General features: G+C 41.9%; 1 protein-coding gene across 10 annotated transcripts in view; it reads right to left on the bottom strand.

The window, feature by feature from the left end:
- DCLK2 (doublecortin like kinase 2) overlaps window positions 1-25,248 on the bottom strand; it is a 275,022-nt gene that overhangs the window by 150,021 nt on the left and 99,753 nt on the right. For 9 of the 10 annotated variants that reach the window (XR_013828169.1, XM_079920286.1, XM_079920293.1 and 6 more), the window contains exon 1: window positions 6,157-6,679. The exons of the other annotated variant lie outside the window; for it this stretch is intronic. Coding sequence is in view for 8 of the 9 variants with exons in the window: in XM_079920286.1 (XP_079776412.1) it covers window positions 6,157-6,577 (421 nt within the window). In the remaining variant the exon portion in view is untranslated. Of the gene's footprint in view, window positions 1-6,156; window positions 6,680-25,248 lie in introns of those variants that run through there. 10 annotated transcript variants of the gene reach the window in all.

The raw sequence follows: 25,248 nt of genomic DNA on the forward strand, positions 1-25,248 counted from the left end.
CCAGAAGTATTTATTGTTAGGATAAATGAATTAACAAAATGACCATGGTCTCAGCCCTCAATGGGCCTGTAAATAATTTTCCCTTTCCTGAGAAGATTCTATGGGGAAGAGCCTCCTATAGGTTATTGAGGGTTTAAGAACTCCATCTAAACCCAGGTAACCACATTCAATCACAAAACCTGGCCAACTTTTAGAGACACGGAGCCAGACAGATCATTTCTCTTTCCCACTTCCAGAAGCATTTCCCAAGATCACTGAACTTTAAAGGGGAAGCAGCCTTAGCAATTACCTAACCTTCCTCATTTTGCAGATAAGGAAACCAAAGTCAAGCAAGACAACTCTGCAGAATTTGAATGCACAGACCCTACTATGCCAGTGTATAGGATAATGTATGGTTCATTTCAGGAACCATACACAAAACATCCTAAAACTGTCTTTACATCTGCAGTGACTGAGGAACTACCACCATCTTCATTTTCCAAATATAAATAACTAACAGGTTTGGCTGCAGCGGTGATGCAGCTCTAGACTGCTGATACATGACCTATGCACACTTCAGGGGTCAGAATGGACCCCATCTCACAGGTGGTAGAACATAGCAGTTAAGAATACAGAAGTTGAAAGGCCAAGGAGAAAGGCCTCAGGTTCCAGCCCCACTTCTTCTGACTGGTACAAGGGGACAATGTCTCTATCCTCTGAGTCTCAGTCTCCCCAGCTGCAAAATGGGGAAGACAATGCAGCCATATTCCAAAAGGGATAACAAGGGTGAGATAAAACACAAAGTATCTCACATAATGATTGCATATAAAACATCTAAAAAATGGTAGCAATGTTGAGAAGAATAGGATCCCTAATCCTTAGGGTAATGGTTTACTTTATCAACAGAAGAGACAAAAACAGAAGTGGTAGGAGCATGGGCGAGTAGGGATGAGAAGAGACCTAGCCAGGCAGTATAGACCCAGAGAAACTCCCCTGGCCCTCTCTACAATGAAGAAAGCAGTTTGACAATCACTAGTCAAGGGAATATCTAGTTTCCCTTATTTCATATGACAGGGCCATAAAATGTCCATTTCCATAGTTTAAAACCTCATGAAATAGTGATCTTTTCTTATAACTACCAGTGTATCATTCTGTCTGACCCTCATCTCATAAATGCTCTCCCAAGTATTTCCCTTCTTCCCCCAACCCTTTAGAATTCTTTATTCTGCAAATGAAAATTTCTCTTCCCATTACCTCTGGAAAGAGCTTATTATGCAGCTGCATTATAGCAGACCTGAGTTCCCCTGTTTTGAGGAAATGAGAAGAAGAAAACAATCAGATTTATAGAAGCAAGTACTGAGGAAGAGTCATTCTCTCCACAGCGATGAGTCAGCAGAGCATCTCTGATTTATCTGGACTATAATCCAATTTTTCAAAATACATATTTTCACAAATACATAGAAACAACCTTATTCAAACTTAATTCATACAAAACTTCCCTTGACAATCAAGAGACTTAGAGGTAAAGTCATTTCCTGGGCTATTTATTTAATGAACTTATTGTGTCCAAGATCCCTAACCTCACGGCATGCTTAGTCTAGTGCAAAAAACAGACCCAATATACCTGTAATTATAAAGGTAAGTGTTACAATAGAGGAAAGGAAAAATGCTGTGAGTAAGCAAATGGCAGAGTTCTAAGCTTGACCTCAGGCCTTGGTTCCAACATCTGTTCCTCTGGCAATCCTTTTCCATTGTCCTGGCCAGTGTGCTCCTCCTGCCCCACCTCATTACCACTTCATTTACAGCCCTGCAGCTGGAACCATTGTGTGTGTGTGTGTGTGTGTGTGTGTGTGTGTGTGTGTGTGTGTGTGTGTGTGTGCATTCACTCTTTCTCTCTCCCTCTAGAATGTGAGCATTCTAGAACTGTACCCCCAGCACCTGAAACAACAACAACTATGCTCTCAATCGACAACAGTTTGAGACCAATGCCCCTGAGGTCTGGGAAGAGATTTCATAGAAAGATGATGTTTGAAGAGGGTCGTGGATCTAGGAGGATCTAGGAGTCTGCCAGGTAGAGAAGGTTTTGCAGACTGATGATTCAGTGTTAAACTGCTATGTCCAATCATCATGCTTGCCTTATATAAATGTGTACTGCTTTTGACTACTATGTGCAAATACCTTACATCTCACGGGTTTATGTTGCCTTCCTCACTGTAACAAGTGCCAAGAGCTCAGTTTCTATTATTACTCTAAAAATCTATCATTCAAGGGGATAAAACCTATAGTCTGAGTTCTTATGCATTTTTACTTAAACGTTAACTTAATTTTTACTTAAATGTAAACTCATTTTTACTTAAATATAACTGTCACCATATTTTGGTTTAACACCTTCAAAGAGATTGAATAACCAAAGAGATTCAATAAACTAGGCTTAGTAGGAGAATCTCAAAAACTTCAAATGCTTGATTTTCTTAGAACTTTATTTTTCTTAAATTCAAGTTAATTCAAGCTAATTTTCAAGTTAACTTAATGGAAGTTTTCAAGTTAACTTAATGGAAGAATGGAAGTGTCACCTGTCAAAATAATCAAAATTCTCTCACATGCCAAAAAATCCAATCAGTTTATTTATTGGTGACTGAGGAGTAAACTGACATATTACTTTGGAATGAAAGAGGCAGACACGGGTAGCTCTTAATTTTTTGGCTCCTGTCAAACACTTCATCAGAGCCATATACCCACTCCCTGCTGTGTAGGACATTTGCAGCTTTGTCGATTTTCCGGAAGATAGGTTCTGGGTAGGGAAAGGCAGCCCAGGCCATCAGACACTCAATGAATAACCACTTAGGCACGGGAAGGGTATATACTTTTAGACCAGAAAGGATCTAACTTAGGTGATCTGCCAACCTCTCTTTCAACAGAAAAGGTCACTAAGGCTGAGAACAGAGGTGAATTTTTCTCAAATCCACAGAACCTAGGGACCCCAACTTGGTCACGCATTGTTTCTACCGTCCTTGGGCATCTCTCTTTGGGACATCAAAATAATTATAGCTTAAATGTTCTGAAGAAGAGAACACTCACGGAAAAAAAAAAAAACTGAGACCAAGAGTTCTGACTGAGAACTTAGGAAGGTACCATCCAGACATCTTCAGCTGTCTATCAGAGATGTGACACGGTTGGCTGGCTCATGGCTTCAGACATCTCAACCTGATTTTCCCAGTACTGACTGTTACGACTCACAGTCCTCCTTTGAGAGAAGGTCCCCACCCAGTTGTAAAGACTAAACAGGATTACAGGGACGCACAGCACTAACTCATTGAAATTAATGCAGCAAGGGGAGCTAAAACAATAGGGCTCAAAATGCCTGCTGGTTTAGTGTAGCGCAGGAGTACCAGCCTGCCTACACCTGAACAGTTTTTGGTCTCCAGAGACTCTCAAGGGCAGAAGAAAAAAATCTGGGCCATGCAAATTTCTTTTGTCATCTGAGTTCAAAGGGACTGAGGCTCTGAGTGAGTGTTCATGCCTAGCTATCTTGAGTCATCACTTTCTATTCTCCACTGAAAACATTTTAGGAAAACAACGTTTTGGGAAAAACAGTTTCTCCTAAACTACAAATTTCATGGAATGGAAGAGGCAAATGAGAGATCAGCTGAACATAATGGTGTAAAAAATACTATCAGAATCTTTATTAAACATGATGAACTAAGATGAAACAGTCAATTTTGACAACATGGGAAATACCACAAACCTATTTTTACTGATGCAAAGAATAACTTCACAGGTAGCTGGTTAGTTCTTCTGCATGATAAATCTGAACATTCGAGTACACAATTTGAACTAAAAGTTGAAACTATTTAAATTCTTGAATAGTTGATAGTAAACATTGATGGTTCTTTTCTTAAAAACCGCCTAGAAACAGGGTATTCCACTCATTTTGTGGGAAATTCAAGACTTAGACAAAGATCTATTGTCAGACAGAATGCCACTATGACAAAAGAAGTGCTCAAATTTTCTTCTTTTGCAGTACTTGTAGTATATTTAATAAAATGTAATTTTATTATATTTGAAACAAGTGGGCAATCGGCTATACTAGGGAAACATTTCTATGGTGCAAATATTTGTGTTCTATCATTATTTTTCATATTGTGGTGTAATTTGGACTCTACATATGCTTATGGTTCCCCCTCCTCCACAAATCAGTGAATGAATGATTCAAAGGATATTTATCAACCTTCAATTTATAGTTGAACCTACAGTTTGAGAATCAGACTCAGTGGCCCATGCACCACTTGGGCAATAACAAACTCAATGTACAATATGTGCTCTCACTTAATATGCATAATGGACACCTTGACCATCTTCCCTAGGATCATGTTCACCTCTGGAGTACATTCATTTCATGTAGCAAATACACTATTAAAATTACTTCTGAGAAGGATATTAAAACTACTGTCCCTCCTCAGACCACACCAGGCACAGTATCCCAAGGGCATGTGAGTAATGAGTGTTTAAGTAAAAGAGGCATTGCCTTGATCCTTCCACAGGGCTACTAATCTAGCTTTGGGTCAATCAGAAAATTCATTACTCAGTTTTGAAATATCTAGGCAAATGTAGCTTTTAAGTATGTAACAGGATAAAGCAATAAAGCCCTTTTAACAATGTATCTTCATTTTATTTATACTCCTCTGGTTGTCATCTCCTCCTCCGGAAGCCTTTAAAACCAAAACACTCAAGTGAGCAGGAGAATTTGTGAAGTCACACACACACACACTCTCTCTCTCTCTCTCTCTCTCTCTCTCTCTCTCTCTGAAAAGACAACTTAGTTTTGGCTGGGTCCTCATCTAGCCAGGGCAGGGAAGACTTTTGGTAACAGTGACTAAATAGAATCTCAACCACTTTCAGGACTCCGCAGTGTGGCTACATCAATTTATTAAAAGTGAATTGTAGATGAAAGGCCATATACTGCAGGTCCTGTATGACAAGGCCTGTTGCTTAAGTTTCCCCATGTGTAAAATGGACAGTGTCTTCAGAACATAAGAACATGATGTGCTAATATAAGAAAAATAGTTGGCTTCAAGTTCAGTTTCCTTCCCCTGCCAAGCCAACATTGCTATGACTACCATAGCAATGTGTGCCATTTGCATTAAGAAAGATGCATGAGAGCAGACTGTATGTAAACACACAGTCAGCACATACTTGGGTTCTGTCTGATCTTTATGGGTGGTGTTTACTTCTGGATATAGGTTCTTAACTACTAGTAATGCTTTCTCTCCCTGAAGTGAAAGAAGAGTAAATACTGCAGGAATTCAAGGATGACACAACATACAGCCAAGCAGTCCCTTCGAGTCAAGCACGGTTGACACCCTAGGCCTAATTTATAAGGGGCCCCACCTGCTGATTCCAATGGCCTTTGTCACCCTAACTAGCTACTTTCAGTAGGGGAGGATGCAGGAGAGATTGACCTTGATTCACCTCATTATCAACCAAACGTGGAAAACCCTTTAGCACAACTGTTCTCAATCTCTGCAGCACATTCAAATCTCCTGAGGAGCTTTGAAAACTCCAGATGCCCCGACCACAGGCCAAACCAATTACATCCAAGTATCCGGGGATGGGACCCAGACACCCATATTTCTTAAAGTCCCCAGTGATCCAAGATGCAACCAAGGTTGAGAACGACTGTCTTGGATCGCCCCTCCTGACCTCATGGAACTTCTGCTGCAAGGCAAACCAGGAAAGCCAACCTAGAGTGTTTCACAACCACGGCTTCTGAGTAAAGCAGGTGCAACAGGGTCCTGAACACTGAAACACAGGTGCCGGCACTGAGCTCCACACAGGGGGCTGAACAGACAGCTTATGAGCTAGAGGGTTACCCAGATCCTCACGTGAGACTTTGCACTTCAAAAAAGCAAAAAACAAAAGCAAGTCCGCCAATCTTAAGAGATGTCACCAAATCCCCTTAGGATTTCTTTCTTTCTTTTCTAAGGCAAATCTTTTGGGAAGGACAGTCAAAGTATATGTGGAGGCACCCCACCCATAGAGCCTGCGGAAAAGAAGACAGAGCCGCACAACTCCTGCGGCCGCCTAGAAAACCCCCCGCAGGCTCCCCCAGCGCCGGGAGAGCGCGTGCACCTGTCGGCACGCGGGGCCGCACCTGCCGCGCCGGGCCTTCCCTCCTACCTTCCAGCAGCTCGTCCAGGCTGGTGACCTTCCGGCTGCCGTCGATGGTGTAGATGGTGCGGACACCCTGGGGCAGGTTCACGTTGTCCGACAGGGAGCGGGTGAGCTCCATAAGCAGCGCATCGAAGGACCGGAAGCGGTCGCTGGAGATGGCAAACACCAGGCCCTTGAAGTAGCGGTCCCCATTCCGGTAGAAGCGCGCCTTCTTGGCCTTCTTCTCCGAGCTCAGGGCCTGCAGGGTCCGCGTACGGTAGAAGCTGCAGTGGGCACTGTGCGCCGGGCTGGGGATGAGCCCGTTCCCCTTGGGGCCGGAGCTGCTGCTGCCCCCCGAGGAGCTGGGCGCCCCTCTCCGCGACCCCGGCCGCGGCCTTTTGTCCCGTTCCTCAAAGTGTTCCAGCTCGATACTCCTGGTGCTGGCCATCACGGCTGCTCCAGGGGCGCCCCCACGAAACACGTCCCAGCCAAAGCCTGCAGGTAGCCCAGGGTCAAGGCGAGCACCGGCTCAGGGACGTCTAACTGCGAGCAGCCTCAGAGCGCCGGGACACCCAGCTTTGGCATCCCGCCCTCTCCTCGCAGGTGGAGCCGCGGAGGCGCCGGCTGGCCCGCGCCCCCCTAAAAGTGGCCGCAGCGCCGAGCTGCCCAGCTCATTGTCCGGCGCGCCTCGCTCTGTCCCTCCCGTTCGCCGGGGAGCCCCACGCCCCCCCAGGCGCCTCCTCCACCCGGCCACGCCTCACAACTCCCTCCCGGGAGCCCGCCGGCCGCCGCCAAGTTGGGCCGCCCGAAGCTCGCCCCGGACCCGCGGGCGCGCACAAAGCTCGGGCGCCCGCCGCGGCTCGCGTCCGCCCGCCGCTCCCGGGAGATCCGAGGGGAAGGAAGGAAGGGAGGGGGAGGGGCCGCGAGCGTGGGAGAGGCGCCGCTGGGGCGTCGGCCCGGCTCCGGCCCCGGCCCGCTCACGCGCCCGGCCCGAGGCCCGGAATGCCGCGCCGCCGCCTCGCTCGCCTCCAGGCCCTGCCCGAGGGGCGGCGCGCGCTGGCTGGGGCCGAGAGCACGGTGCAGGCCAGTCCCTCCCGGAGTCTGGCCCTAGCGGGAAATAACGCAGCCCGCCTCCCCCGCAGCCGGCCGGCCCGGCCCACCCGCGAGCATCCGCCCCCGGGCCCGACCGCACCGCCTGCCCAGCCCGCTGTCAGGGCTGGAGGGGGCTTCTTGCTCCCCGAGGGATGCCAAACCCCGGAGGGAGAGAGGTGGGAGAGGAGGCTCTACAGCGCGAGAAGATCGGCCCCTCCAGGGTCCTAGGCGGCCCCGCCCGCCTGACAGCCCCAACCCCGCTCCGCGCGCTGATGGGCGCAGCCGCGGCGCGCGCTCCTCCGCCTGGGAAACGGAACCGCGCAGGTCAAAAAAACTACAAAGGAAGGAGATTCAAGGGCAGGGATCACATCCCTTAGCCAGCCTCCAAATGAGGAGCCGAGGCTAAACTAGGGCAGGAACCTGAAACATGGCATTGAATTGGGGCACACTATTTATTTTTTAAAAGGAAATCTGGAGCTTTATTTAAAAATCCTTTGATAAAACAATTTCCGTTGCAGATTCGCTAACATGGTTCGTTCAGTAACTTTGAATGTGTATGATCGGAAGTTATTGTTTTTTGAGGAATTTACTTAATTAACAAATATTTATTAAAGCATGCAATGTGCCAGGCATTGTCTCCGTCTCTGGGGATGCATTCGTAAACAGAAAATCCCTGCACCCCACCCCCCTTACATTCAAGTGATGTTTATTGTTGTCAGTTTGAGCTTCTCATTAAGTAATAGGTCTAACCTTTGTAAGCACCCATCATACTCGAAGTCTTAATTTAGTAGTGCCTGGTCAACAGTAAAAGCATATTCCCCAAAGGCTTGTGAGAAATATTAGTTACTTCCCTTTTACCATTAGGGAAAGATGAAACTAAAAGAAGTTTGGTCCAAGTTACCCTGAAACCTTAGGTTATTCACCACCTGTTCTCTGAGTGGCCCTAGACAGCAAATCCAAACCGACCTGTAAGGTAAGAACATGGATGCTTTTCTTGGAATTAACTAAGTCCTGGAAGAGTATGAATAAGAGAAGGCAGAGATATATGCAGTAGTTCTTCAGCAGCTGTGAAGCTGCCCTGGCATGCAGTGCCCCAGAAGATTCCTGATTAGTGCACCATAGTTCCCCCAGGGCAGTCTCAGGGATACACCTGGGCATACCTGACTTCTAGAACCAGGACTGGAACATGCTGGGAATTCAGGGCTGATCTGAGGCTTCAACATAGTTTTCCAGGGGAAAAACTGTGAAATATAATTAGGTCCATGGCCATAATAGACCTTAACACAGACCAATTAAATCAGAACTTCTGGGGATGGACTTCTCCAACAGCAGTTTTTGGAAGTGCTTCTAATGCACAGCCAGCGTTTCCAACTATAGGCTGTAACATGAGTATTCAAACAGATCAGTGCTGCTTCTCAAACTCTGATGTATACTTACATGTAGTAGGGGAAGTCTCATAAAATGTAGATTCTGATTCAGTAGGTCTAGGGTGGAATTTGAGATTCTGTATTTCTAATAAGCTCCCAGGTAATGCCAATACAGCTGGTCTTGGTACAACACTTTGAGAAACAAGGAACTAAATGGCAAATTTCTTGAGATAAGGCTTCATTAAGTACTAGTAACTGCAGAGCCTTTCAACTTTGTAAATGGCTTAAAATGGGTGTGTTCATTTGTTTTGCTCTTACTCTTTCTTGAAAAAAAGCCCACTTTGTAATCTATTGCTGTAGTAACAAATTATCCCACACCTAGTGATTCAGGACAATAAACATGTATTATCTCAGCAGTTTCTGTGGGTCAGGAAGCTAGGAACAGCTTCCCTTGCTGTCTCATGAGACTGTAATCAAGACATTGATTGGGGCTGCAGTCATCTGAAGGTTTGGCTGGTGCTGGAAGATCTAAGATGATTGGTAGGAGGCCTAGGTTCCTGGCCATGAGCACCTCTCTGTAGGGTCGCTTGAGTGTTATCACAACATGTCAGCTGGCTTCCTCCAGAGCAAGCTCCCAGAGAGAACATGGTGGAAACCAAATGTCTTTTATGATGTAGGCTTGGAAGTCATACACTGTCATTCCTGCAATAGCCTATGTAACCTTACACAGGTTGGCCCTGTTTAACGTGGGACCTGACTATACAAGGATGAGTACCAGAAGCTCATTGAGGTCACCTTGTAGGCTGGTAGCACAGGTTCAATCAAACAAGCTTTAGGACATAAACATATTTTCTCACTCAAAGATTCCTGATAAAAGATTTCACCCTTCTTAAACAGTGAATACAATGATATAATATGCCAGTATTTTAGCATGATTCCCAAACATTATATCCCTAAGTTAACAAAGATTACTGCTTTTCAAGGGGGGCTGGGGGAGAAGAGAAAGTATTTCCAAAGCTGTTACCTAATTTTAAAAATCATTTTGTTCCTGCTCTTTGCATTAATTTGTTTGAAGAACTTTATCTCTGACCTTCATATAAGAATTAAGATGCAATCACCTTTCATAAAATAGTTGCTTAGTGAATATGGTATATATCAAGACCCAGCTGGCCAAAATTTGAAGACAATTAGGGCAGAAAAAAATTAGTTTCAGCATTACAATTCTAATGCCAACAAAATTTGAGGGTTCTAGGTAGGCAGGTATTAATTTGGGTTGTTACTTCATGATTTAAGGTTTATAGAGCCAAAACAAATTCTCCCCTTTCACGGGGTTGCAGAATGTGCAGAGTAAGATATTTCAACTGGCATGTCCTTTGCTGAGATGCCCCCTTTCTTTTCTAACCAAGAAACACTACCTGGGACTTCCCTGGTGCTCCAGCGGTTAAGACTCTGTGTTTCCACTGCAAGGGGCACAGGTTCGATCCCTGGCCAGGGAACTAAGATCCCACATGCCGCACTGTATGGGGCGGCCAAAAAACGAAAAAAAAAGAAAAAACACTATCTGATTTGCTAATCATTCATCCTTCCAGAGATGATCTATTTCTCCTTGGTGGTTGCCTACTCTGTCTGCCAGGTCATGATTTTAGGGGCTTTATTAGGAGAGGCTGGCTCTACCTCTTTACCATCTTACTTACCATGGCCTGCCTTGACCATTGCTCCTGTTGGTTATGAATTCTCTATACCCTTTCCTAACCCCTCTTAGTCTAACAGTTATCTGAATAAAACCTGTCGTGCAGAGAACTTTAAAAATGGCTTCATCTCTATGCTACAGAGAATCCAAGAATTTCAATCCAAAATCTCTTCTCCATTTTTTTTTTTGTTTGTTTGCAGGATTAGAAAGGACTCCTTTCTGCTCTTGATATATAATAATTTTAAATCGCAAAGTATCTAGTGCACGTGAAAACTTTCTTGATGCTATCCAAGAGGGATCTTCTAAAAACCACTTGGGGCAGAAACATTCAACCAGGCTTGAAGGAAAGGTAATTAATTGTTCTTTGTTCTCTATACTTCTCTTCAGATTTCACAGATTAGCAATACAATTTTACAATTTTATGGCTGCCTTTAGCCAAGTGGTAACTTCCTCCCCCAGCCCCCTCACTCCCCCATCTCCACCTTGATTAAGAAATACCATAACAATTTTTATTTGGCATAATTTGTTTAAATGAGATTTATCTACTCCATACTTCCTTATGGAGCTTTACCTAAGAAACTTGCGTTGAACATCTCCTGGTTTTGCTTCACGCTACTTCACTTCTCAAATGCATTGGCTAGTCTTCACTTTTGGCCAGAACCTTCTGCTTTCAGAGGCAGTTTTCCAGCTACTCCATTACTTATTACATAAAGAGTGCTTACAAACATTTTAGACGGCACCGTGCTGAGACTTTCTGCTGTCTCATGTTTTCATTTCTGTTCACTGCGTGCCAAGCGTTTCTCACAGAAGCAAAAGTGATGAAACAACTATTTTCAGTGAAAGGGCCCAGTGACTATGAACTTGAATTTTTGAAACTTAGCATTATTTTTTATTTCATAATCTTTAATGGTTATAAATTCTAGTATTTTCAGTCGCACTTTAACGGGAAAGAGTATAAAGCCAGGAGGTTCAGAAAGAGACTATCTACCCGTACTTACCCCTAATCTGCACCCAGACTGGAAAAAGATTCAGACGAAAAGCATTTTACAAATATAATGACTTTGCAAATATATATGAGGGAATGATTAAAACTACATTTTCAGGTACAGAAAATTGATTAAGTCTTTCAAAAATTTCAAGTTTAATTTTTTTTTTTTTTTTTTTTTGCAGTACACAGGCCTCTCCCATTGCAGAGCACAGACTCCAGACACGCAGGCTCAGCGGCCATGGGTCACAGGCCCAGCCGCTCCGCGGCATGTGGGATCTTCCCAGACCGGGGCATGAACCGGCGTCCTCCGCATCGGCAGGCAGATTCCCAACCACTGCGCCACCAGGGAAGCCCTCAAGTTTAATTTTTTAATGAAAATATCATGAATGGAAGAAAAATTCAGATATGCATGCTTTAAATGTATATAGCACACAAACGCTTTTTTTCTATGAGAAAACTGTGGTTTAATAGCTCTACTGATAGTTCTGTTGGTCCATGTCACTTCCACAAAGTATGTAGTCAAAGACTTCCACTTTTCATGTTTATTCTGTGTATTCAAAATTATACTCAGTTATTTTGTCATTTACTAGTTCAGCTGCAATAACTGTTAAAATGAAAATAATAGAAGCATTAAATTTATGAAGTAAATTTCTTTTTAGAAATTTGAACTTTTTTCCCTTTAAATCTCCTTAAGAAGAAAATCTAGGCAGGTAGTAGTATCCCTACTTTCCAGATAAGGGAATGGAGACATAGCCAGTGATTTTCAACAGTTATTTAATTATTTGATATTTAATAATATCAAAAGTGGAAACCATGGAAAATTACTATAGTACTCTCATTTTGTTTGTGTAAAATCAGATTTCTCAAACCCAATATAAAATTTACTCTTTGAATGTAGACTTTTTTGATTCATTTAAAATTCAAAAAGAATTATTATATTTATCTTAAAATCAATCATGATTTTAGTGGTTTCCTCCTCTCCGTAGCATCTTTCATGTTTATATAAATACTGAATATGGCAAACTGTGTTCCTGTCATTCTATATATTAGCTTAAAATAATGATGGTCATGAGTACTTAAAGGATAATAAAGCTTTTACAATGATTGATAAGTAGTTATGACCTAGTTAAAGAAACAGATTATAGACGAGGAAATAGGAAAGATTAAGCAGCAGAGATAGAAATTGACTCCAGGGTATGCTAACTCTAGATGATGTTCTTATCAAGCTTTCAAAATTCATTAATCACAGGGAGGTCTCTTTAGAAATTTATAATTAAAAATTAATGATCTTTATACCTACAGTAGGTTTATAATGCAAATTATAATTAGCTGGTTATGTTAGGATAAATGTTTTATACCTCATACACATATTTGAAATATTCAAATGTTGAAACAATTTATTTATCTTATATACAGGAATAATGATACTATGCAGGCTTGGTCAGTCCCTTTTAGTAAATCTGTGCTCATTTGGCTATGCATTTAGTTAAAAAAAATAGCTTTTCCTTGATACTTCCCAGAGTCCTATCTGAAATAACTGCTATTGATCATAATTTACTGTTCATACAAAAGATTTGTTATCTATGCATGTATGTCTGTGTTTGTGCACTTGTTTGTGTGTGTATATATGTTTTATATATGCATATATATAATGTACATATAAAACATTTAAGGTGAAGAGGTATATGCATGTGATTACCTGATAGAGTATATCTTAATGTAACTGATATGTTCATTTTTAATAGCTTGGTAACAATATAAAATTACATTTCTTTCAGTATTACAATTAATTACTATTTATTACTATTATTACAATAATACAGGCATACCTCAGAGGTATTTCCAGTTCAATTCCAGACCACTGAAATAAAGCGAATATCACAATAAAGTGAGTCACACAAATTTTTTGGTTTCCCAGTGCATATAAAATTTATGTTAACACTATACTGTAGTCTATTAAGTGTGCAATAACATTATGTCTAAAAAAAGTACATATATTAATTAAAAATACTTTTAAAGAAATTTATCCACATTCAATATCAGAAAAATCTGTTATAATAATTGAAGAAAGCCTTAAAGAGTTACTAATAATTATTTGGAGCAAATGAATGACTTTAAAAGGTCTGTATTGGATCACAGACTAAATGGTCTTAGCCAGCTCTGAAATTATTTTTTCCTCTCTTAGTTATCATTCTATCTGATAGACCTAAACAATCTTTACCCCAAGTTTTCTGTTTTTTAAAAATAATTTTTAACAACCTCAAACTGACAGAAAAAAAATGCAAGTTCAGTACAAAGCATTTTTTTCTGAATTATTTGAGAACAAGTTGCCAACATGATGTCTCGTCATCCCTAGATAATTTACTGTGTATTTTTTACAAATAAAAACATTCTCCTACACAGCACGATGCAGGTATCAAAGTCAGGAAGTTAAGACTGGTAAATTGCTACCACCTAATCTTTGGAACCCATTCAAATTTTTCAGATGCCCTAATAATGTCCTTTTAAGCAAAAGGATCCAGTTCAGAACCACACCATGTGCTTCTCTATGTTGTCTCTTTAGACTCCTTTGCCTAGAACAGTTCCTTAGCCTTTCCTAGGCCTCCATGACCTTGACACTTTTGACGATTACCAGCCAGTTTTTTTGGCCGCGCCATATGGCATGCGGGATCTTAGTTCCCCTAACAGAGGTTGAACCCGTGCCCCCTGCATTTGGAGCGCACAGTCTTAACCACTGGACCGCCAGGGAAGTCCCCCAGCCAGTTATTTTGAAGAGTCCTTCAGTTGGGTTTGTCTGATTCTTTCTAAGGATTAGATTTAAGTTATGCATCTTTGGCATGAATATCAGAGAAGTGATGCTGTGCTCTTATTGTATCATATGGGGGGGTCAATTTCAATTTGTCTCATCACTGATGATGTTCCCTTTGATCACCTGATTTAAGTGGTACCTGCCAGGCTTAAGTTTACTCTTTTTTCCTTTGTAATTAATAAGTATTTTGTCAAAAGACACCTTGTAACTTACGTAAATATCTTATTATTCCTCAAACTTTCAATCTATTCATTTATTTTACCATTTTGGACTCACGGTGTCCTATTTTAGTCAATTACTATCATTATTTATTTTAATGCTTAAATCATCCCCAGTTTGGCCAATGCATTCAAGCTGACTTCTATGCCCTTTTGCTGTCCCCATAATTTTCTGGCACTTCCTTACCTTTGGTTATATGTTCTGGACTCATGTGGTGCTTTCTCTGCCCTAGCCCTGGAATCAGTCATTTTCCTTCCTGTGATAAATAATGATATTTAGGAGCCAAGACTGGGTAATAGGTGTGCTCATTGCCACTGAGTTTCAGCTCCTCCTGGGCTTCTCAGTGGATGGAGCTAGGAAATGTATGTATACACATACATGTATCTTGAAAACCATCAGTCACACCACAGCCCACTTCCCCACAGAAGTCCTCCTCACCCCTGTACTGGGCCACCTCCTGCATGGGTGCTTTCCTTATCCTACTCGGACTTGGATGCTACACACTGGGTGGTCCTCCTGTGCAGACCCTCCTCACCCTGCTCAGGCTCTGATACTTCCCACAGGCCAGTCCTCCTATGTGTTGACTTTCTCACCCCACCTACGATGCCTGGCTGCCACTGCTCCCTCCTTACCTAAATGCCTTCCTAGCCTTGCTTGGGGTCAAACACCCTGCTCTGGTCCACCATGACTACCCCCTTGGCCCCAACTAATGGCTTTAGGACTGAATTGTTTGGGAAGGGAAAGAGGAAGAGCTAATTTTTTTCTTGAAGTTTATTTTACTCTCAGTGTGTCCTCTAGAATACAATCAACAGACCTCTAACGAGCTATTTTGTTCTCGGCTCACCCATTGTCTCTTCCCCCTGCCCCCAGTGTCATGCCCTGATTTTTACTCTGGTAAAATATTCTCTTATACTCTCGGTATATGTGTTTTAGGCAAGACTGACTTCACCCTTGCTCCAGGGATGGGCATGTGATTCAGTCCTGGCAAGCTGACCACATTCTCTTGGCCTTAGTGATTAGCATTACCTTTTACTCTGTTGCTTAGACCAAAAACAAGACAAAAACAAAAAACAAATCATGCACTCATCCCTGACTTCTTTCTTTCTCCATACCCCACATCTAATTCATAAGCAAAATACTTTCCTTCAAAATATACCCCAGATAGAATCATTTCTCTCTGCCACATACAGAAGTATCCTATTCTAAGCCATCTTCATCTCTCACCTGACCTGTCTGTCCCACTGTAGAGTATTCTTCACACAGCAGCCAGAGTGAGTCTTTTAAGACTTTAAGACAGATTATGTCACTCTGTTCAGTAGGCATCATAGCTTCCCCTTACACTCAGAACAATATCTAATGTCCTTACATTATGGCCATCAAGGGCCTACATCAGGACCTACATCACCTGAAGAAGTTATAAAACTACAGATGCCTGTGCCCATCCCCGAGTGAAGCTGATTTAATCGACCTGGGGTATACCCTGGACATTGGTTTCTTTTGAAAAGTCCCCAGTGATTCTAAGAGCTGAGAACCATCTGGCCCTGGCTATCAGTCAGGCTCATGTGTATCCCCCTAACCACCACTTGCTTTAGCCACCTGGGCCCCTCTGCTGTTCCTGGAGCATGCCAAGCATGATCCCACCTCAGGGTCTTTGCATTGCTGGATACCATGACTTCTGACACTAACTGCCCAGAATTCAGTCAAACTTCACAGGTTAAGAGCATAGTCCTTCGTAAAGCTGCCCTTGATTCCATCAGCAGCAGCAAGCTCAGGGGTTCCCAGGTCACCCACTCTGAGTAACTGGCTACTGGGGACACGCTACCTCCTCAGATTTCATGATTCACTAGAACGAGTCATAGAACTCAGGAAAACACTATACTTATGGTGACAGTTTTATTACAGCAGAAAGAATACAAACTGGGTCCAGCCAAAAGAAGAGAAGGAGGGGCTTCCCTGGTGGTGCAGTGGTTGAGAGTCCGCCTGCCGATGCAGGGGATACGGGTTCGTGCCCCGGTCCGGGAAGATCCCACATGCCGCGGAGCGGCTGGGCCCGTGAGCCATGGCCGCTGAGCCTGCGCGTCCGGAGCCTGTGCTCCGCAACGGGAGAGGCCACAGCAGTGAGAGGCCCGCGTATCGCAAAAAAAAAAAAGGAAGAGAGGGCGAGGTCTGGGAGGGTCTCAAATGCAAATCTTCTGTATCCTCTCCCCACAGGGTCAGGAGGCATCAACATGTAACAATATGCACAGAATACTGTTAACCAGGGATGCTTACTCCAGCTTCGTTATCTTGCATGTTTACTGAGATTTCACTATGTAGGTATGATTGATTGAATCATTAGCCATATGATTAAACTCAGCCTCCAGTCCCCCTCCCCTCTGGGGAGATCGGGCTGATATCACACGGCTCAATTCCCCAACCCTTGATTTTTGGTGTGGCCAGACCCCCTATGAGCCATCTTCTTAGCATAAACTAAGGGGCCCAACATGAGTCACCTCATTAGCATAAACTATCAGGGTTCACCATGAATGATAAAAATACTCCTATTACTCAGGAAGTTCCAAGGATTTAGAGGTTACTTCCCAGGAGCCAAGGACAAAGGCTGGTCAAATTCTTTTTTTTTTTTTTTTTTTTTAACATCTTTATTGGAGTATAATTGCTTTACAATGGTATGTTAGTTTCAGCTTCACAACAAAATGAATCAGTTATATATATACATATATTCCTATATCTCTTCCCGCTTGCGTCTCCCTCCCTCCCACCCTCCCTATCCCACCCCTCCAGGCGGTCACAAAGCACCGAGCTGATCTCCCTGTGCTATGCGGCTGCTTCCCACTAGCTATCTACCTTACGTTTGGTAGTGTATATATGTCCATGCCTCTTTATCGCTTTGTCACCGTTTATCCTTCCCCCTCCCCATAGCCTCAAGTCCATTCTCTAGTAAGTCTGTGTCTTTATTCCTGCTTCACCCCTAGGTTTTTCATGACATTTTTTTTTTTTTGGTTACATGATCTAATAAAACTCTTATTTGCTCAAGCGAGGTTGAGTTGCATTTTCTGTCACTATCAAGAGTCCTTTGTGACACACAAATCAATTGTTTTTCCTGACTCCTATGTCTTCCCTTTAGTTCATATTGGGTGTAATTGTTGGTTGGATCAATCTTCTTAAACAACAGTTCTGATCTTGTCACCCCATTGTTGAAACACCTCCAGCAATGAGTTACTTGAGGTGCTTTTTCTTTCTCGACTAGTCCAAAATATTCAGTCTGACATTCAAGGCCTAGGTCATCTGGCTCTGTTTCTTTGATCTCCCACAACTAGTCCTTAGATATACAACTTAACCAAAATGGACCACTTGCTTTTTCTTGAATGCTTTTTGCCTTTTCCCACTCTCTGCCTTTGTTAGATCATCCCGTTTGTTTGGAATGGCCAACCCCTCCCCCCACCTGCCAAATTGTACTCCTTTCCCTCTTCCGTGAATTCTTCTCTAATAATCCCAGCTGTAAGCAATTTCTTGCTATAAATTCTTCACCAGTAGCACGTTCTTTGCATTTCTCTAGTAATACCTCTCACATCTTTTTTTAATTAATTAATTTATTTATTATTTTCGGCTGCATTGGGTCTTCATTGCTGTGCACGGGCTTTTCTCTAGCTACGGTGAGTGGGTCTTCTCTTGTTGCAGAGCACGGGCTCTAAGTGTGCTGGCTTCAGTAGTTGTGGTACACGGGCTTAGTTGCTCCATGGCCGTGAGCTCTTCCCAGACCAGGGCTCGAACCCGTGTCCCCTGCATTGGCAGGCGGATTCTTAACCACTGCACCACCAGGGAAGTCCCTCACATCTTATTTTTAATATTTGTCCTTTATTGATATTTGTACACTTCCATTATACTAATTCAATCTATATTTAATGAATTCTTACAATGCTCTAAGAATATAAATATGAATAAATAGTTTATGCCCCAAAGCAGTCAGTTATCTAGCAAAAGAGGAAAATATATCTTTTATCAACTGATTTTTATCAACCAGCCATTATCTCTCCAAATATTTTATCTCCCATATCCTGTCTATTCTCTCATTCTAGAATTCCTGTTAGATGTAAGTTGGACCTTCAAAATTTTTTCTCCATGCCTTTTCATATTTTCTATTTCTTTAACTGTCCTACAGTGAGGAAAATTTGTTCAAATGTATCTTCAAGTTTACTAATTCCTTCTTCAGCTGGCTCTAATCTGCTGCTTAACCCATTTGTCCCGTGGTAAATTTAAATGACTATTCATTTCTAGATGTGTAACCGAGCAAAGATTTGTGTGCCTGCAGCTCAGAAAGCCAGACTCTGACAGTGGGAGTTTGCAACAAAGAAAGGATTTATTGCAGGGCGCCAGGCAAGGGAGTGGGAGACAAGCCTCAGATCCACTCCAACTTGGTCCTTGAGTTAGGGGGTATTTTTAAGGGGGAAGAACAAAGAAGCTGGGGTTAATCATCGTCTTGTGACATATCTTAATCATAGTTTTGGGAGTCAGGATGTCTCTGGTTTACGATTTTTTTTGGCCAGGTGGTCTATGGCTCAGAGATCTGTTAGCTCATCTTGCCCTGGAGAAACAACCTGAGCTTGTACATTTAATGGTGACATCAACAATTTTAGAATATTAACAATATTATCAATAACAAAAATCTCAGTCATCTGATTCTGGTGGATTAGTGTTCAGTTAGCACAGGAGTGAGGTCAGATGGGACAAAAAAGGCAATAAAATTTGGATAGAGAGATAAATCATTAACTCTGCAAGGGAACTCGGTTTTAAAGGGACTTGGCTTCAGATGTTCAAATTTGTTCAAAATTTTTGGCTTTTCTTTTATAGTGAATTGCCATTTGTTTGGTTTTTCGATGCCTTTTAGATTTTCAAAATTTAAAACACATACTTAGGTTATGGTCTCTTTCAGATTGTTTTTCTATATAACAAATTTTGAGGTTAAAAAATCTTCTGTTTATATCCCTGATTCTTTTTTTTTGCATTCTATGTGAATTTCTATTATGAGCTCCCCTGCAGTGAGGCTCATTTTTGTCTGTGCTCATTCCATGCTGCATGGGTAGCAGAGTTTAATATTAACATCCTCCTGGTGTACTGGAGGCAACAGTCGTCCAGGATAATCTCTAGGCTTGAGGTTTCCTGCAGGATCAGGTAAAGTAAATTCCGATTACACACCAATGAAAGCAATAGGTTTGGAATTTTTATTTTTCACAGAAGTCGTGTTTTTTCCTACACAGAGTTAACCGTCATTTCTTGATATGGTTGGCTGAGATTTTTGGTCTTCTTTGGCTGGGATTGTAGCTTTGGAGAGTCCTGGCCTTATGTAGGCATCTCTGTTCCTGCTCCCCTTCAGGTGGGCCGAAGACGGCTTTTGTTCCTGATGGGCATTAAAACCCTGGTCTTACCAAATGAATGCCACTGTTTCCATCAGCTTCCCCAAGCTGCCACAGTCTCAATTCTTATATTTATCACTCTGGCTTTCAATTCCCTATGTATATACTTGAGGACTCCATTTCTTTCAGATAAAAATTAACTGTAAAGACTTTTTGTTGTTGTTATTTTTTATCCAGTGTTCCTAAGGGTTTATAGCTACTGGGATTCCTTGTTATCTTAGTCTACCACAGTGCTGGAACCACATTAAAAATAGATATGTATCCATCTACAAAATAACTGCCCCACCAGATGACAACCTGATACATGCCATAACAGAAAAACAAAAGAAATCCTTTGGAAATTCTTAAAAGGTAGTAATCAATTGTGATTGCACAGTTTGAGAAAATCTTAATTTGGTAGCTGTCTTAGTCTGTTTGGGCTGCTTTAACAGAAAACCACAGACTGGGTAGCTTATAAACAACAGAAATGTATTGCTCACAGTTCTGTAGACTGGAAGTCTGAGATCAGGGTGCCAGCATGGTCAGCTGAGGTCTCTCTTCCAGGATGCAGAATTCTCGTTGTATCCTCACATGTGAGAAAGGGCTAGGGAGCTCTGTAGGGTCTCTTTTTAAGGGCATTAATCCTATTCATGAGGGCTCCACCCTCATGACCTAAGCACCTCCTAAAGGTCCCACCTCCTAATACTATCACATTGGGCATTAGGATTTCAACATATGAATTTGGAGGGAACACAAACATTCAGATCATAGCAGTAACTAACAATTGAATTGGGCTTTGAAGAATGCACAGGATTTTGGCATGAAGAGAGGGAGAGGTAGGGTCTTGTGGGGGAAGCCCAGGTAAGGAATGAGCAGTCATGAACATTTATATTATTTTCATGCATTCAGTCCTATGTGGTTGGATCTGTGTGTGGCTTATTGGCTTGTAGTCTTGGGGTATGTGCCTGGAATCATCCCAGCATCTCCATACAAGTCCTTGCATTGTGCTCTGTGTGCCATATACACTAAATATTTACTGGATGAACAAATATACGTGAGAGAATGTTTCCAAAGTAAGGAATAGAGGCTGAATATATTCAACCTCACTCTCTGTCAGTTTGCTCACCTACAAACAAGAGGTTCACCTACAAACAAGACAGTAGCGCGGTATGACTTAAAATTCCTTTTGGTTCCAGCATTCTATGATAATACTTTGTACAACTTAGTGCCAATCCTAATTAGTTCCAATTTAAGCAAGGAAACATCTGGATGACTTTTTGTTAGGGTTAAGTGGATTTGGGTGTCGACATGCTACAGGGAAAGAGAATGAAAAGTAGTCTTGAAAAATGCTGTTTAATGTGGAACAAAGAGGATCAGAGGTTGACCCACTGCAGGGCTATATTCTTATAATCTACTCAGAGTTGCTGCTATCCTGGTCTAGATAAAGAGCCATTGCCTAGAAGTTCCCTTTTGAGATTCCAGTTTTCAAAAGCCTTCTCTGTATGCAACCTTAAGTTTCTAAAAATAAACAAAATAGGAAGACTTCTCCTTGGAGGAAACATTTAGCAATAATAACCACAAAAGTTTGAAAGGGAAATTCATTGTCCAAAAAAAGGAAGGAGAAAAAAAATCTAGATTTCTTCTATTTTTTAAAACTTATTTTACTTCCTGAGCTTTGTAAAAGCTGCTTAGATAGACACAAAAGGGAAATGAGACAGTCAAGAATATTTCAGTTCGTATTTGAACAAAACAACCATCACTACCTCATTTAGGAATAATTTTTTAAAAAAGAAAAAAACCATTAAAGTTTGTTTTTGTGACATCCACAATGCATTTATTCATTGATTCATTCTTTTATTTATCAAACTTTTCATTGAGCATCTAATATGTGTAGGATGTTATACTAGGCACTAGGTTGGAGATGTGACTTAACTGGTAATTCTATAGTGATCATTCAACATGGTAAACTCAGTCTTTCCTTCTGTGTGTCGGGCATTGTGGACTTGCTAATTCAACTTTTATTTGATCATCCTTCTAGTATGTTTTTCTATACTGCAGAGTTTGGAATGCTGAAAATTTCATTTCCCGTGGTAGTTTCTTCCAATTTGGTGCACTTGCATGAGATTTGGGAGGCAGAAGTGGAGGCCATTTTCTTGACTTTTGCCTTATTCCATTGGCAAACAAGGTCATAAAATATGAAGTTTTCTGCTAGTGGTGTTACCGTGTCCATTATCCAGGTCTCTATGTATTCACAGGTGTTGCTGTGGAGAGGAAGCTGAATGCCACGTTCAACTTCTTCATTCCCACTTCCTCATTTCTCCACTTCAGTTATGACCATATGTTCTTGAGCTCAATTGTTCAAATAGTAGCCTCAGAGGCATAGCTTCCCAGTGAGTTGGTTCTAAGGAGTGGTTCTACATTTCATTTCTAGAGAGCAAGCTCTGCCAAGCATTTTATTAGCACCTAATTCCATGTGTTAAGTCCTTTTCTGTTTAAAATGTGAAGAGTGGTTTCTGTTTCCTGCATTGAGTCACGCCCAACACACCCTCCAATGTTATTTAGGGATAATAGTAGGACTCTTGGAGATTCAGCATTTGGGGATGTTTTTGTTATAACAGATCCCTATATATTTAGTTTCTCATTTCTTACCAAATATTGCAGTGAGAATTACAACATACAGAAGTAAGTCAGACAGAGAGAGACAAATATCATATGATATCGCTTATATGTGGAATCTAAAAAAAATGAAACAAATGAACTTATTTTCAAAACAGAAACAGACTCACAGACTTAGAAAACAAACTTATGGTTACCAAAGGGAGAAGGTGGGAGAAGGGATAAATTGGGAGTCTGGGACTGACATATATATACATACACATTGCTATATTTAAAATAGATAATTAGGGAAGCTGGCGGTCCAGTGGTTAAGACTCCGCACTTCCAATGCAGGGGATGCAGGTTCGATCCCTGGTTGGGGAACTAAGATCCCCCGTGCCGCATGGTGTGGCCAAAAAAATAAAAATAAAAAATAAAATAGATAACCAACAAGGACCTACTGTATAGCACAGGGAACTCTGCTCAGTATTCTGTAATAACCTAAGAGAATTTGGAAGAGAATTTGGAAGAGAATAGCTATATGTGTATGTATAACTGAATCACTTTGCTGTACACCTGAAACTAATACAACATTGTGAATCAACTCGACTCCAATATAAAATAAAAATAATTTAAAAAAAAGAACATACATGTATCAGGTGGGTCACTGGAATTGGCAATGTGCTGTTGAGGTTAAAAGCACTGGCCCCAAGTCAGATAACCTGAGGTTCCCCAAGAGAATACGAGCTTCTTGAGAACTGGTTCACCATGGATTCCCCAGGTTCTAAAACAGTGCCTGGCAAAAACCAGACCCTTATCATACATTTCCTTTGCATAGATTAGTTTGCCTCCTCTAACCCATACTAGCCAAATTACACAGCCCCACTGGGAAGGCAGATTACACAGCTGGGGGTACCGTACTTTGCCTGTGGAGCCAGGCAGATTAGGCCTGGGTACCAGGGCTGCCATAGGTCCTGCCATCATGGCTGTAATAGAGGTTGTGTCCACGCCGGGCCCTCCTTCGTGGGGGTTCTGGAAGGGCTCTGGGAGTTTGGAAATGAGTGACAGTGGCTGGGGCTCTTCATGGAGCAAGCAGGCAGACCCGAGCAAACCTGGGGGTGTGCACATCCTGGGCCTAACATGCCCATTTGCATTCACATACAGGGCGTGAATCATCAGCTATACAGTTCTTCTGCCAGCCCAGTCCAGGAAAAATACAACGTTTTCATTCTTTGGTGAGAGGAGTGTTTCTGTACCTGCTGATGATCACCTGATTGCCACTGGCCAGACACCAATATTATTCCAAAGACACAAAATATTTTTTCTTCAACTAACATAGCTTCCCAGCATGATGTGGAGTGAGCATTTGGAGTATAATGAGTAAAGGGATCCCATCCTAGCCACGTGGCTTGGGCAATATCAGACTTCTCTAAGCTTCAATTCCCTATGTGCCGAATGGGGAAAAGGATGGTCACCAGGTAGTTGTGAAGATTACGTTTCTGGGTACAAAACACAGGTCCTCCCCTGACTTCTCCAACTTAAGAATGAACCCAGTAATCTGTGCTCTCCCCGCCCCACCAGACTCTTGAGTCACTCCCTAACCTTCATCTTATTGGTTCGTGCAGTGTGTCATTCATGTGAGATATTTGTGCATGATTCACTGAGCACCTACTATGGCAAGATATTGCAGTGGAGGCGAAGTGGCACCCAAAGATGGGCGGAGCCAGCGAGGGACTGACCCTTGGAGCCCCAGCCCATGCCCCGATGTCCTTGGAGGAGATAATATTCCACCAGCCTCATCACATCCCACCACCCACAGCAGACCATAGTATTTTGGTTTTTTCTACAGGTTTTTTGGGCAAAAGCTGTATTCCTTGAGAATCCACTTAAAAATCCTTTTTACAAATAAGGCCTCAAGGATAGTGGCATTCTTTCAAAGTAGTAATCAGTGGCGGCTCATTAACTCCTCCTGTTTATCTCATACTCTGTTGCATCTTTTTCCTGGTGGCTTCAGGCTGTCCCAGGAAGAGGAAGTCTGCAGAACTGCCCTCCAGGGGCCCACAGAGTGAGATAGAGTTGCCTTTCCTATTTACTCTTAACACTTCTTAATTTTTAGCGCTACGGGTAAAATCTTCTTATTCTTTCCCCTGAAGAAGAAAAGGGTAATATTTTTCACTTTGTTTTGCAAAAATGTGTTGGTACGACTTAGCTTCTAATTACAGCTTCACCATCATGATATCATAATGGTTGCTTCAAAGACCATGAAATAATAGATTTTGAGGAGTATAACACATTTGATGTACAGGAGTACATCTGTAATTACTGTATACATTCTAATTACAATGCTTCTTACCTAGGTATTCTTGCTCAAGGGAAAAAAAAAACTGCTTCTATTTTCAGTTAACCTATTTATACTCTGAGGCCTAAACCTGCCTAGTGAAACATGGACTCTGGCATCGATGTCCTTTCTAGTAGCCCTACAAAGGTGACTTGAGTGTACAAACTGGCAACACAATGTGATTGCCTTAAATTATATAAAAATTTTATACATGATCTCAAATGTTAGAATCATTTTTTTAAACTGAAGTATATTTGATTTACAACATTGTGTTAGATTCTGGTGTACAGCAAAGTGATTCAGTTATACATATATATATTCTTTTTCATTATAGCTTATGAAAGGTATTATGTATAGCTTATACAGGATATTGAATATAGTTCCCTGTGCTATATGGTAAGTCTTTGTTGTTTATCTGTTTTATATATAGTGGACTGTATCTGCTAATCCCAACCTCCTAATTTATCCCCCCTTTCCCCTTTGGTAACCACAAGTCTGTTCTCTGTGTCTGTGAGTCTATTTCTGTTTTGTAAATAAGTTCATTTGTATCAGATTTTAGATTCCACAAATAAGTGATAACATATGATATTTATCTTTCTCTGTCTGACTTACTTCACTTAGTATGATAATC

Source organism: Stenella coeruleoalba (assembly GCF_951394435.1).
Source record: "Stenella coeruleoalba genome assembly, chromosome: 4".
Lineage (NCBI taxonomy): Eukaryota > Metazoa > Chordata > Mammalia > Artiodactyla > Delphinidae > Stenella > Stenella coeruleoalba.